The sequence below is a fragment of the Lontra canadensis genome, unplaced genomic scaffold, assembly GCF_010015895.1.
Source record: "Lontra canadensis isolate GAN:19392208 unplaced genomic scaffold, GSC_riverotter_1.0 scaffold8, whole genome shotgun sequence".
Taxonomy (NCBI): Eukaryota; Metazoa; Chordata; class Mammalia; order Carnivora; family Mustelidae; genus Lontra; species Lontra canadensis.
Window position 1 is genome coordinate 18,413,751 of NW_022631002.1, and position 14,277 is coordinate 18,428,027.

Here is a 14,277-nt window from a genome sequence, read left to right on the forward strand (position 1 = left end):
CATGCTTAGACAAGATGCCAGATTCTCTCCTGGGGTTCCAGCTGGCATTCAGAGCTGGAGAATGGAGAAACTTCCCTCCGTGAAAAATAACCAGTGCACCTCCCTGGACTGTCTTTGGCAGCCTCTCAAGTGGGGCCCATCTCTCACCCTGCACCTTGACCCATTGGTACATGCAGCAGAGCAGGAGCAAGGAGGCGAGAGAGACAGAGCCAGGGACAGAGACAAAGACACTGAAACAGGGAACAAGCACACTAAGATACCACTACACACCTGCTACAATTAATCAATGGTGGAAGACGGGTAAGACTGAGTGTGGACAAGGCTAGGGAGCAATTAAAATCCCCATAGACGGCTGGTGGGGGCATAAACATGTCACTTTGGAAGACAGCTTGACATTTTCTTTAAAAGTTAAACACGCGGGGTGTCTGGGTGGCTCAGTGGGTTAAAGCCTCTGCCTTTGGCTCAGATCATGATCTCAGGGTCCTGGGATGGAGCCCCACATCAGGCTCTCTGCTCAGCGGGGAGCCTGCTTCCCCCCCCCCTGCCTGCCTCTCTGCCTACTTGTGGTCTCTGTCTGTCAAATAAATAAATAAAATCCTTAAAAAAAAAAAAAGTTAAACCTGCACTTGCCATATAACCCAGCAATTCCACTCAGCTATTTCCCCCCTAAAAATGAAAACATTGGGCACCCGGTGGTTCAGTCACTAAAGTGTCTGCCTTCAGCTCAGGTCATGATCCCAGGGTCCTGTGATTGAGCCCCACATTGGCTGCTTGCTCAACTGGGAGTCTGCTTCTCTCTCTCCCTCTGCCCCCCCCCCACTTTTTTTGCCCCCTCTCCCCCCCAAAAAAAAAAAAATAAAAAAAAAAAAAAGGAAAACATGTCTGTACAAAGACCTGTCTGAGAATGTTCACAACAACTTTATTTTTTTTTAAGATTTATTTATTTATTTATTTATTTATTTGACAGAGAGATCACAAGTAGGCAGAGAGGAAGGCAGAGAGAGAGGTGGAAGCAGGCTCCCCGCAGAGCAGAGAGCCCGATGTGGGGCTCGATCCCAGGACCCTGGGATCATGACCTGAGCCGAAGGCAGAGGCTTTAACCCACTGAGCCACCCAGGCGCCCCTCACAGCAACTTTAATAAAAATAGCCAAAAAATAGAAATCACTTAAACATCCATTAATTGGTGGATAGAAAAAATGTAGCATGGCACATATGGAATACTACTTTGCAATAAAAAGGAAACCACTGGTTGAATCTCAGAAACATTATGCTAAGTGACAGAAACTGGTAATAAATGATTTCACTTCTATGACATTCTAGAGAAGGCAAACTATTGCAACAGAAAGCAATTTGGTGGCTATGTTGGACCAGGGTCAGGGCAGTGATTGCAAATGGGCACGAAAGAACTCTTTGGAGCAACAGAAACATTCTAAAACTTGAGGGATGCCTGGGAGACTCAGTCGGCTGAGTATCTGCCTTTAACTCAGATCACGATCCCAGGGTCCTGGGATGGAGTCCTGTGTAAGGCTCCTTGCTCAGCGGGGAGCCTGCTTCTCCCTCTGCCTGCTCTGCCAGCCACTCCCCCTGCTTGTGCTCTCTCTGACAAAAAAAAAAAAAAATGTTAAAAAAGAGAAATAGTCTAAAACTTGATGTGATGGTGGTTGTATGTCTCCAATATTTAGCCAGCTTTGTGAAACCATACACCTAAAGTGGGTGAATTCAATTATATGTAAATTATTCCACAATAAAACTGTTTAAAAAATAAGATGACTAAGAAACTAATACTGGGAACCCACTTTTGGAAAGCATATCATGCATCTGCAGGACTGAAAAACATACAGAGGCATGCATGCTGTAGGTGCTCAGTAAATGCTTCCAGGATGCAGGAGCTACATTATGCAGCAGTGGCCGCTAACAGGAAAGCGCCTCCCCTCTCCCTAGTTTTAAGGTTATCCTTGTCTGCCATCTGGTGGCCAGTCTCCATCCTTCAGGCCCCTCTTCAGGAGGCTCTGCGGTTGGGCTCACATGCAGTGGAGGGAAAGAAGGGGACTTTCCTCCTGGAAAATCTAATGCCTGGAGAGGGCAAGTTGGTCAGAGGCAGGGGCATAGCAGGACTCCTAGGTCTATGAGAAGAAGGATACAGCCTCTGAGAGACAGAGAGAAAGTGCTTTGGTGAAACAAAGAGGCAGAGTGAACATAGTTCGGTACCTTTGTGCGCTGAGATCAAATACTGCAGAAGAGAGGGTTTCCTTTGCGGGGAGGGTGCACAAGGTGAGGGAAGGAAAAGTTTAGGGAAAGCAATGGGGTAAGCAGGAAAACTAATCATGTGGATGCCCATGGGGAATTGGGGGAAGCTCAGCAAGGTGGGGGTCATGGCTGGCAAGGAGAATTCCAAAAGGCAAGAGGAGAGACCTCCTTGGATGGAGAGACCTTTGGAAACAAAAGAGTCCCTTATTCTGGACTTTCTGGTCTCCCAATCCAACTTCCAGGAACCATCTCGCAGATATGGATCATGATCTGGATGGATGTGCTACAATTGTGTAGGGTTTGCGCTGCCTCCCCCCGCACCCCTCCCCCAACCCTGTAGTAGGTTGAGGGACCCAGCTGGGTCTCCTGGCCCCCAAACAGCTCGTCCAGGCTCCAGGGGCCCAGGGACAAGCTCAGTCTTCTTACAAAAATGGAGTCAGTCACCTCGTGGGACACAGGTAAGAGACTGGTTGGGTGTTGAAATGTCAGTGGTAGATGACATTTACTCCCAGGGACAATGGGTGGGGATGGGGACTTTGTCCTCAGTATTTGGTGGCCTCAGTGGCCAAGATCTCGGAACTCCTGGGTTCCTGGCATCCAGGCTTTCTACTGGCGCCTTACAGATATGACAGCCCCTGGAGCTCGCTGAGAGCCAGATGTGGGTAACATTTCCCAAAGAACCCTTCTTCAAAGGGAGAGGAGAGGGAGGGTAGGGGTGGGGTAGAGGGGAGGAAAAGGGGATGGGACCCAAGGCTCAGCCCGGGGTGAATTTCCATTGAGGTTTGCTCATTCACAGCTTCATGTGGGGGATTCACTGAGTGTGTCTAACATGAGAGGACCTATGGGGGGCTTGGCAACTAACATGATGCACTAGGTTCTTTTTTTTTTTTTTTTAAGAGTTTATTTATTCATTTGACAGACAGGGATCACAAGTAGGCAGAGAGGCAGGAAGGGAAGCAGGCTCCCTGCTGAGCAGAGAGCCCATACGATGATGCGGGGCTTGATCCTGGGATCATGACCTGAGCTGAAGGCAGTCGCTTAACAACTAAGCCACCCAGGCACCCCAATGCACTAGGTTCTTAATAAATGTTTGCTGGCTGGCTGGCTGGCAGGAAGAATGAATGGCTGTAGGAAGGAAAGAAAAGCTCCTGGCTCCTCAGTGGGTGTGCGTGGAATATTCGGCGGACCCCCACCTGCACTCAAGCCCCCCCTCCCCGGCCCTTCACCCCCAGACACAGGGAGTTACAGCTCTGTGTGCTTCTCCTCCGTCTCCATCAGCTCCCGTATCTTCTGGGGTAGGGTCTTCGTCCAGAACTGAAGTCTGTGGGCCTTCAAGGCCTGGCCCACCGCAGGCTGTGTGCTCAGCTGCAGGAACTGCTCTTCCTGGTCCAACACGGGCCAGTGGGGCAGACCCTCGCCATTAGGGTTCCTGGAGACATGCCCTCCCGGCAGGGCAGGGGGTAGTCACTCGGAGCCCCGCTGAGCCCAGGCCTGGCACCCCAAATGGGGTCAGGTGAGGCATCCAACAGGCCAGATGGGGATGGGGAGTGACAGGGGAATGTTTCTAAATCTAGGAAAGAAATTACTTCCCACTAGAGTGTCACCAGGGGGCAGGGTGACCTGGACTGTTTTTTTGCTTCCCGTCAGAGAGGCTCTGTGGGTAACATGGCACTGTCCCCCTCTTCCAGGTCACCTGGAGATGGACAGAGCGTCCAGCACCCACAAGGCCCCAGGTCTATGTGGGACCTGGAACTGGGGAAGGAGCCACCTTGCAATTAAGGATACATGTATGCTAATGAGATCACAACAGAAAAGGGGGACCCCCGAATGGGTTCAAGCCCCACCCCCTGAAGCCGAGGTGGGGTGTGACATCTTACCCATTTCGAGCAAAGTTGGCCCAGTACTTCATCATTCTCCTGCTCAACAGCTTTTCTTCCTCTGTGACTTCAACTACAGAGAGCAAGAGGACAAGGGTCTAGGTGGGGGTCAACCCCAGTCCAGCACACCGATCAGCCCCCACCACACTCACCAGCCCACGTGCAGCTTTTCCTTGGGTCCTCTTCTGCCCTCCCCGGCCTGGCTCTCTGCCCACTCCCCCCACAGCCCTGGGGTGCCAGGCCCTCTCCTCATCCCAACTAGGCTCATTCCTGACCAAAAAATATCCCTTCTTCCTTCTGACACCAGGAAGTCACTTAAGAAACAAATATGCCTCCAAAATACCCTCCTCTGCACCCCTGCCAGGCATCCACGGCTGGGAAGGGGAGGGGTGGAGGGGAGCGAGTTCCAGCTGAGCCTCTCTAGCTGTAAGATCTTGGGCACCCGATTCCACCCTCTCTCTGAGCCTCAGTTTGCTCATCTGTACAGAGAGGACAATCACCCTCACCCAGGGACCCAGGCAAGGTCCCATCCCACATTCTGGGAACAAGGAGTCTCTGAGGGACCCCGCCCAGGAACACTCACTGTAGCCTTTCCAAGAGATGGTTCCAAAGACAAAAAGTAACTCATCACCGTGGTCTGCCCTCACATGGGGCGGCCTGATGTCCTTGAGGAAGCTGGGCCGATGCTGGAACTCGTAGAAGTAGACTGGGGCGTGTGAGCCTAGAGGGTGGGGAGCACAGGCTGTGACATGGTGGTCCCTTACCTGGGGCTCTCCTGCATCACCCATGGTGACAAGATAGCTAGGTCCGAAGCTGGTCGAAATCTGAACAGTGGGGTGAGGGAGCCCCTGGCTGGAGCAAGAGCAGTGGGAAGGACAAGGGTTCAAATTATGACCTTGGAACTTCCTAGCTATGTGGTTTTGGGCAAGTCACTGAAGGTCCTCATTGTAAAGTGGGGAAAATGCCCATCTCTTAGACTAGCTTTGAGGATTTACTGAGATGGGGGACATTAAGTGCCTGGCACCTAGGGACCTAATACACAGGCATGGGTTGGGACCTGGACACCAACAGACCTCACGTGGGACCCACAGAGCTGCCCCCTCACTGCTGTGGCCTTAGTTATAGATGTACTCACGCTGAAAATTGGCTACTTGGAGTGCAGGGATCACGAAGATGGCATCCGCCATCATCTCATGGAACTGAGCTCGGAGGGTCTGGGGGTCCCCACTGTCTCCCATGTACTCCTCCATCAACAGGTCAACAGACTTAAGAGGCAACATCTAGCCCAGGTGGATCAGAAATAGGCAGGTCAGGCAGCGGGCAGCAGCAGGGAGGCTGCAGAGTCAGGTTTGGGAACATGGATCCTGGGATGGTACAGGGAATGGGGAGGAAGAGGCTGAGCTCTGGGGTGACCCCAGCCTTTGCTCGTGGGGGACAATGCATGGACAAGCTATCTTGGGGATGGGCTTTCCCTTTCCTCTGGACAGGAGAGGAGTCCCCGTCCACGTGGGCAGGACCCCAGAAGCCTCACCAACATTGTGAACATTTGCTGCAGAATGGCCTTCATGGTCTCTCTGTCCATTTCCTTCCAGGTATCAGAGCTGTTCATGGCCTGGGTAGTGGGGGAATCTCCATTTGAGAGTAGGGTGGGCCTACAGCTATGATGCCCTGAGCCCTGCCAGAATCCCCTCTCCTGCCCTGTGCCCCCCGGCACCTGGGAGCTTGGGGCTGGGCCTTACCGAGGGGATGATCCAGCCATACTCATCGTTGTTGACACCAATGATGCTGGGGACAGGTTGAAAGTCAGCGGAGGCCAGCAGCTCCTGGGGGTGCCTGGGCAGGAAGGTCCCATCCACTACGCCAGGGATGATCATGAAGGGCTGAGAGGGCCCACAAAGTGAGGTCCCAGACATTTTCTAATGGGCTCTGAGTCCCATTCACCCCCTCCTAGCTCATCCAGGATGCTCACAACCCCTCCCCTAAGAGATCCTGCCATTGGCTTTACATGGCCTGGCCTCAACTTCCCACCCAGGGCTGTGAGGACACCAAGGTGTGGAGATGGAGTAACTTGCCCAGAGAATGTAAAGGGCCTGCTCCCCACCTCCACCGGCCCCCTTCTGCCACACACATGTCCATTTGGCCCAACCTGGTGGATGGCCAGAATCTCCTCTTCAGTTTTGCCCCGCAGACAGCCCATCAGGGCCTCTGAGTCAACCTGGCCACAGGAAGACAGGTTGGCCATCATCTGTAAAGAGACCAGGCAGGGGCTGCCTCATCCTTCCAGACAGGGGAGAGGGATTTGCCCAGGGTTGCAGTTGGGGGCAGGTGCACCCCAAATCTCACAAGGTATTAGGTGTGGATTCAGAGGTCTCAGCCAGAGGGGCTGCCTAGACAGTCCTGCCCATGAAGGGGCCCCTCGTCATCCTCATTTAGCAGAGTGATGGAGGCTGAGAGGTCTGAGATGAGGCAGTGGTCTGGTTTCCCGCAGCCTGGGGCACTCACCGCAGACACCGCATCGGCTGAGTTGGCAGTGAGGCCGGGCAACAGAACCACACCGCTCTCCATAATGGCACGATGGAAGAGTCCTCGGGACAAGGGGGACACAACATGGGAGGACACACTTGTGCCACCCGCGGACTCGCCGAAAATGGTGACACGGCCAGGGTCTCCTCCAAAAGAGGCGATATTTTGCTGGACCCAGCGAAGCGCTGCCACCTGATCCAGGTAACCCCAGTTGCCAGGGGCATGCTTGTCTCCAGTGCTGAGAGGCGGTGAGAACAGGGGTCACGGGGCGGTCCTGGCTTCTCTCCACCAGCACTGCCCTGCCCAGCCCCAGTCTCACCTGAAGAAGCCCAGAATACCCAGGCGGTACTGGATAGTGACCACCACCACATCCTCAAAGGCCGCCAACACCGAGCCGTCATACATGGAAGCCATGCCCATCACAAGCCCGCCACCATGGATCCACACCAACACCTGGGGAAATCGAGGCACAGACACCATGTGGCTCCCACCCTGCCCAGATCCCACTGGGGCTGCTAGCCGGATTCTCCACCACTTTGGCTCTAAGTGCCGAGCCGCATAAACAGAACTCAGGCAGGACAGGGTGACCTTCTTCATGACTTAGACTGAAAAGGACCTAATTTCTATCAGGAAAACTAGATCTCCCATACTTTGGGTCCCACCCTATGTACCGAAGTCTGGCTTCATTTCTTCTGGCACTCTCTGAGCTGGAAGAAAGGGGCATCTTCCTGATCATCCCACAGGTACATTACTGAAGTTTCTCCATTCTCATTGCTTCCACAGATCCAGCCCCTGAGTGGGTCTCCTGGGCATGAGTTGGTTGGGTGAGTCTTGGGTCCATCCAGCTTCTGACCTCTGGGAGCAGCCAGGGTTCTATGACCCCAGGCCCAAGGGTCAGCACTCATGCTGGGTAAGAAACACTCTTAGACCCAGTGGTGAGGGGCTTCTCAACAGGGTCACAGGGCCCAGGCTGATCCTGTCCCTTCTGATCTTCTTGCAGAAGCAACATGCTCTCACCCCCCAGGTGGCAGGGGCTTGGCACTCACCGGCAGACTGGAGCCTTCATGGGCATGGGCAGGTATATAGATGTTAAGGTATAGGCAGTCTTCGGACACGGAGATCAAGGGCAGGCTCAAGTTCATCAGCTTCAGAGCCATCGTGTTCAAGACTGTGATGTTCTGCAGACACCTAGTAGGACCGTGCCATGGTCAAAACCAGATCCTGGGCCCAGATTTTCTCCCCGCTGCCCTTAGTCCCACAGGGGATGGAGCCCAGTCTTCCAGGGAGGCCGCAAGGGCATGAAGGCCTTGGATACCAATCCCCCCGAGGCTGGGAAATCTCGACTCTTCGGGGTCTCTGCGAGAGCCATGGGCTGCACATGTTGACATTCACCACTGTATTCCTGTACCTGGACTGGCGTGGAACCAGGGAGCAGCCCACATCTGTGTGCTGCCCAAACGAATGGAGATTAATTCCTCATAAGAAGGGCAATGGGGGGGGGGCGCCTGGGTGGCTCTGTGGGTTAAGCCTCTGCTTTTGGCTCAGGTCATGATCTCAGGGTCCTGGGATCAAGTCCCGCATTGGGGTCTCTGCTCAGCAGGGAACCTGCTCCCCCCTCTCTCTGCCTGCCTCTCTGTCTACTTATGATCTCTGTCAAATAAATAAATAAAATCTTTTAAAAAAAGAAGAAGAAGGGCAATGGGACAGCCTTCATCTCAAGTCAGGCTCTCAGGGAACGGCATCTCTTCCACTGTTTCCAGTTGCAAGAACACACACATGCCCTTTGGCCCCAGGCAGCTGGCCCTGGCCCTGGCCCAGTAACTGTACACAGTGGGGGTCGTCCACCCCTCAGGGATCTCAGCATCTGCTGCTGGAGTCAAGGGCTCCTACGGGGTTCATGGAGCCAACCCAAGACTCCGCTGGTGGCAGAGAACTCCTGACATGACTAGAAGTGAGGCAGGTGTGTATCCCTGTTTTAAGTGCCAAGCCCAGAGCCTGGGGCAAGTTACTTTACCCTTCCAAGCATCTGCATGCTCATCGGAAAAATGCATGTGGGGAGCCACCAAGCTCAGAGGGGAGACTGGTGTGAGGGTTTAGATGAAATGACAACTGCAGCCTGGCTTGGGGTTCGGGGTACCCTCCACCCCAGGGACTGGAGTTCCTTGGACTCCCCACTTACATGGCTGGGTGGGAGGTCCCATCCTTTACACCACTCCAAGGTTCGGGAGGCTCGGGGGGTGCAAATCGCAGGGGTCCTAGAGGTGGCTTGGCAAAGGGAATTCCCAGGAAGGTGTGGACCCCCACATCTGTGTCTCTCACGTGGACGAGGCTCCCTCGCACCTGCCCTGTGTGTGTGGTCCGGACGGGGCTGGCAGAATCCTGGCCTGTGAGCACAGAAACAGACACCAGGGTTGAGTCTATCCATCAGCGGCCTTCCCAGGCTACTGATGTTGCCTGCCGCTTCCTGTCCTCAGCTCAAGGGACTCTGATCTACAAACACTTGCTTTACAAATTTCCTGCCTTTAACCCTGTGTGTGCACTGTCCCCCCAACTCCCGCCCACTCCGCCCACTCTCTTCCCTGGGTCTGGCCCCAGCCTTTCCCATCACATTCAATGAGGCTTCTGGGGACCTGTCACCACGGTTTAGCCCCAGGAGCTTCAAACAAATGGGTCACATAAGCTTGAAGGGGTGGGAGTATCCTTTCTGTCAACTGTGTGGATCACATGAGGCAGTAGAACTGTGGGAATTGGACACTCAAGGCTCCTGTCCTTAAGGATCTCATGCTCTAGGTGGCAAGAAATGACATAAAGGGAGCATCTTTCAGGGGCACCTGGGTGGCTCAGTGGGTTAAAGCCTCTGCCTTCGGCTCGGGTCATGATCCCATAGTCCTGGGATCAAGCCCCACATCGGGCTCTCTGCTCAGCAGGGAGCCTTCTTCCTCCTCTCTCTCTCTCTGCCGCCTCTCTGCCTACTTGTGATCTCTATCTGTCAAATAAATAAACAAAATCTTAAAAAAGTAAAGAGAGAGCATCTTTCAAACCAAGAGTGATGATATGGTGAGGAGAACTACAAAAGCGAGGCATCACTGTAACTAGAAGGTAAGAACCACCCCCTGCCTTACTAGGGGAATCAGGGAGGGAGGAAGGGACTGAAAGTCACCTGATGCAAGGAGCCCCGGTGACATTCTTTTTTTTTTTTTTTTAAAGATTTCATTTATTTATTTGACAGAGAGAGATCACAAGTAGACAGAGAAGCAGGCAGAGAGAGAGAGGGAAGCAGGCTCCCTGCTGAGCAGGGAGCCCGATGCGGGACTCGATCCCATGATCCTGAGCTCATGACCTGAGCCGAAGGCAGCGGCTTAACCCACTGAGCCACCCAGGCGCCCCACCCCGGTGATATTCTTAACACACAAAGAATTTCTACAAAAGACGAAGAAATGTGCCATCTACGCCTACTTGGTTAAAGAATATGAAATAATGAGGAACAGAGTAAGGAATACTAATAAATGGCTCATACGCTAAGGAAGAAAAGTTCACCTCATTCATGCTAAGAGAAACATTTGCGGAAATCTGACTGTGACGTCAAACAACTTACTTTGCCACAAAAAGCAAGACAAGCAGACAATGTATGTTTTCTAATGGAAGTCCAGAGCTCTACACAAAGTAGTCTTGCCCCAAAACATAACAAAGCAGAACCTGAAACCGAAATCCGATCAAGCCTGTAGAATACAAATAAATGAGTACAAGTTTACAGGCATGCCAGGGGCAGAGAAATAGTTAAAAGATGCCATATGGATATAATAAGCAAAGCCCAAACTCTGGGATCCTCTCCAGAACTGAACTGGTTTCTTCCACGGAAAAACAAAATTACAAGGAAAATAGATTCAAAGAGATTCATGTAAGAGATTCTGCTAACAACATACGTTGGTAAGGACATAGAAAAACTGGAACCCTCACACCTCGCTAGTGAGAAGGTGAAGTGGTGCAGGTGTTTTGGAAAGCAATCTGGCAGTTCTTCAAAAAGTTAAACATAGACTTACCATATGAGCCAGCAATTCTACTTCTAGGTATAAACCTGTGAGAACTGAAAACATACAACCACACAAAAACTTGCGCGTGAATGCTCATAGCAGGATTATCTATAATTTACAATCCAAAGGTCCATCAACTGATACACGGAGCAATAAAATGTACTGCATCTGTACAATGGAATATCATCCAGCAATACAGAGAAAAAAGTACTGAACACGTCGACATAGGTGAGCCTTAAAAAGCTTATGTGTTGGGGCACCTGGGTGGCTCAGTGGGTTAAAGCCTCTGCCTTCGGCTCGGGTCATGGTCCCGGGGTCCTGGGATTGAGCCCCGCATCAGGCTCTCTGCTCAGCGGGGAGCCTGCTTCCTCCTCTCTCTCTGCCTGCCTCTCTGTCTACTTGTGATCTCTGTCTGTCAAATAAATAAATAAAATTTTTTAAAAAGCGCTTATGTGTTATACTGTTCTACCACAGACTGGAAACCCTTTGGTGCTGTGTGGCTGCGGGCAGCCCCAACCCTCTCCATCCCTCGAGGTGCAGGGAGGTGAGTGGTCAGGCTCCCAGTTCCTCTGGTGTCCTCCACCGGCTCCTGTCTGCCTGAAGCTTTCCTTCTGCAGTTTCAGGTCCTGCTTCTGCAGAATTTGGCCAATCTGAGCCTGGTTCCATAATAAGAAGTAAAAAACCAAACCAGACAAACAAACAAACAAAAAAACCCAGCTTCAGGGATCTATACTACCCACAGACCAGAGACAACAGAAGATGAGGGACCTTGAAGGTAGACCCAGAAACTGGGTCCTGAAAGCAAGGAGGAGCTCTCAGGATAGGCAGTCACACCTCCCCGCCTCTCCTCATGCAGTTCCCTTCACCCTGAACGAAGGTCGTTCCCATTTCTACATCTGTGGGAATCCTGATCGCACACCTCCTCACGGAAGCTCTCCCGGGTTCCCCAATCACAGCTTATTGCTCCTGCTCTCCAGACCCGAACACCCTTATCAGGCCAGTGACCATGAGGACAGCGAACACAGTGACTCCAGATTTGAGGAGATGGTTGTGGGTATTGTGGAGGGGCTGCAGAAGCCTCCAGCCCCTTCTGAGGAAGCCCAAGGGGGCCCCCCTGGCAAAGGGGAAGTGGCCATGCCAGTGCCCGCCTGTCACTGGGTTTTGCCTGTTAAGTCCCACTCTCCTGCCAGACCCACCTTTCCCTTCCCAGTTCGCCTGCCCATTCCCTGCTCAGAACACCTACTGGGTCAACACTGATGCACACTGATGCACATCAGGCCATGCCTGATGCCATAGCGGGTGGATTTGGTCAGAGTCAACAGCCACTCACAGGTTCCACAGAGGGTAACCGAGCAATGTCTTTCCAAGTCAAAGGCCCACCCCTCTCCCCAGTAACACCTATCTACACACAGTTCCTTGCCAGCTGGGATATCTGTCCATGTAACTCACTGTGGCCACTGGCTTCCAATGCCTGAAGGTTGTTATGGGAAAGGACACAACCTGATGTCCCTGATCAGAGGCCAGTTACATCAAGGATCCTTCCTCCTTGAAGAGAAACCCTTGCATGAAACAGTACGAAGAAGCTCTAGCACATACAGGTGTGGGGAAGTTGTCCCCTATGTCAGGAAGTGGACAAGTTGTGTGCCAGAAAGGGAGGGAGTTTGTGATCATTCAGGTGAAAACCAAGGATGTGTGCACACACTCATTCTTGAGGAAACTCTTGAGTGGTGTGTAGAAGGCCCTGGGGATCCTTACGGTCCCTGTGAAGGAGCCAGGATAGGATGGGACAGGAGAGGGTCAGACATATCACCTGTGCCCTCTAACGCCTTGTCCATTTTTCCTTTTTGAACATGGGTCCAATCTGAAATATTAAACATTTTTCAAACGGAGGGATCAGCAAGGCCTAGCAAATCGTCCTGCTGGAGGGTCTTGGTGACCTCTAAGAGCCTGGTGAGTGGCTACTAAGGGTGGAAACCTCTGGGGGTGGGCCATGCGGAACGGATTAATGCAGATGTCTCCCAAGTAAATTGGCCTGGGAAGGGGAAGGACAGTCGGGGCTCATGGTTGGGCCATTTGAGGTGAGAGGATCACGCTGGCAAGAGGGGACACAGTTGCTGTGGAGGCCTCAGGCATGGTGCCGGAATAGCCCAAGCTACTGGTAACAGCCCGGGGGAGCCAGGAAGTTGACATGAAGTGCAGTCACCTTTGCTCTGAAGGCCAAACAGCGCCCTCACCCAGAATGGGTTCATGGGGTGAACAGAAGGATATGACAGTCTCTCCAACACAGGGGCTGTGGGATGCAAGGGTAGGGGCTTATACAGCCAGATTCCCCAAGAGCCAGTAATCTTGACTGGGGCCCCTTTGGAAGGACACTCAGTGGGTGCCAGGACATCCCTCTAGCCAAGGGCACAACACTCAGGGCCAAACTGCGGCAGGACGATTCTTATTATTTTTCACAGGCAGTGCTAGCTCTACCACAAACACTGAGGGGGAAACGCTCTGAATTACGACCCCCACTTCCACCTACCACACCGGGCTGTGCTCAGAGTTCCTGGCCTCCCTTGCCCTTCCGTACTACATGACCTATGTGACCTAGGTCAGCCACCATTCTCTCTGCACCTCAGGGGGCCCATCCAGGGCTTTCAAAGCATTGGGTCAGGTGCAAGTTTCCCCACACTATAGTCCTCCACCCTCACCCACCTCCCTGGAGCCTTCCCTCCTGCAGCTTCACATCCTGCCCCTGCAGAATCTGGCAAGATGACCCACAGTCCTTGCCACCCCTTGAAAGAGCCTCACCCTGGCCCAGGACGAGGAAAAGCAGGAGCCCACAGACCACAGCGTTCAGCCGCAGGCAAAGTCGGTCCAGCAGCATTGTCTACTCCCGATAAGCCGCTGTTTTTCACCCAAAGACTGCCCAGGGGCCCTTCCTGCTGCAGTTCAGGGAGTGTCCTGACCAGGTCTGAAGTTTGGGCTGGGAGTAGGCGGGGCAAGCTGGGAAGGGAAAGGGGGTTGAGACTGAACAGGCAAAAACCAGTGCCTGCGGGCACAAAAACCAAGCTTCTGGGGCTTCCTCAGAAGGGGTTGGAGGCTTCTGCAGCCCCTCCACAATACCCACAACCATCTCCTCAAATTTGGAGTCACTGGGTTCGCTGTCCTCATGGTCACGGGCCTGATAAGGGTGTTCGGGTCTGGAGAGCAGGAGCAATAAGCTGTGATTGGGGAAACCGGGAGAGCTTCCGTGAGGAGGTGTGCGATCAGGATTCCCACAGATGTAGAAATGGGAACGACCTTCGTTCAGGGTGAAGGGAACTGCGTGAGGAAAAGCGGGGAGGTGTGACTGCCCATCCTGAGAGCTCCTCCTTGCTTTCAGGACTCAGTCTCTGGGTCCACCTTCAAGGTCCCTCATGCCCTATTTTCCCTAATCTGAGGGTCTCTGGGGGCCTTCTCCCTCCTCAGCCACAGCCTGCCAATGCACCCATGACTGTGACAACCGCAACCCAATCCTATGGCTTTTCCTCTCCCCACCTTCCGCAAAAGAGCTCAAACTCATTTATTGACAGATTGGCAACGTTTAAAGAGTGCTTGCGGGTCCATGTGC

General features: G+C 52.9%; 1 protein-coding gene across 1 annotated transcript; it reads right to left on the bottom strand.

The window, feature by feature from the left end:
* Positions 1-3,433: 3,433 nt before the first annotated feature.
* On the bottom strand, positions 3,434-13,578 carry CES2 (carboxylesterase 2). Its single transcript, XM_032854272.1, has 12 exons — positions 13,476-13,578; positions 8,828-9,032; positions 7,695-7,836; positions 6,968-7,101; positions 6,628-6,886; positions 6,272-6,370; positions 5,865-6,005; positions 5,657-5,737; positions 5,261-5,405; positions 4,709-4,846; positions 4,126-4,198; positions 3,434-3,677 (listed from the first exon to the last, which is right to left on the bottom strand). Exons 1-12 carry the CDS (start codon positions 13,549-13,551, stop codon positions 3,491-3,493), a joined length of 1,680 nt encoding a protein of 559 aa, XP_032710163.1. The 5' UTR covers positions 13,552-13,578; the 3' UTR covers positions 3,434-3,490.
* Positions 13,579-14,277: the final 699 nt, after the last annotated feature.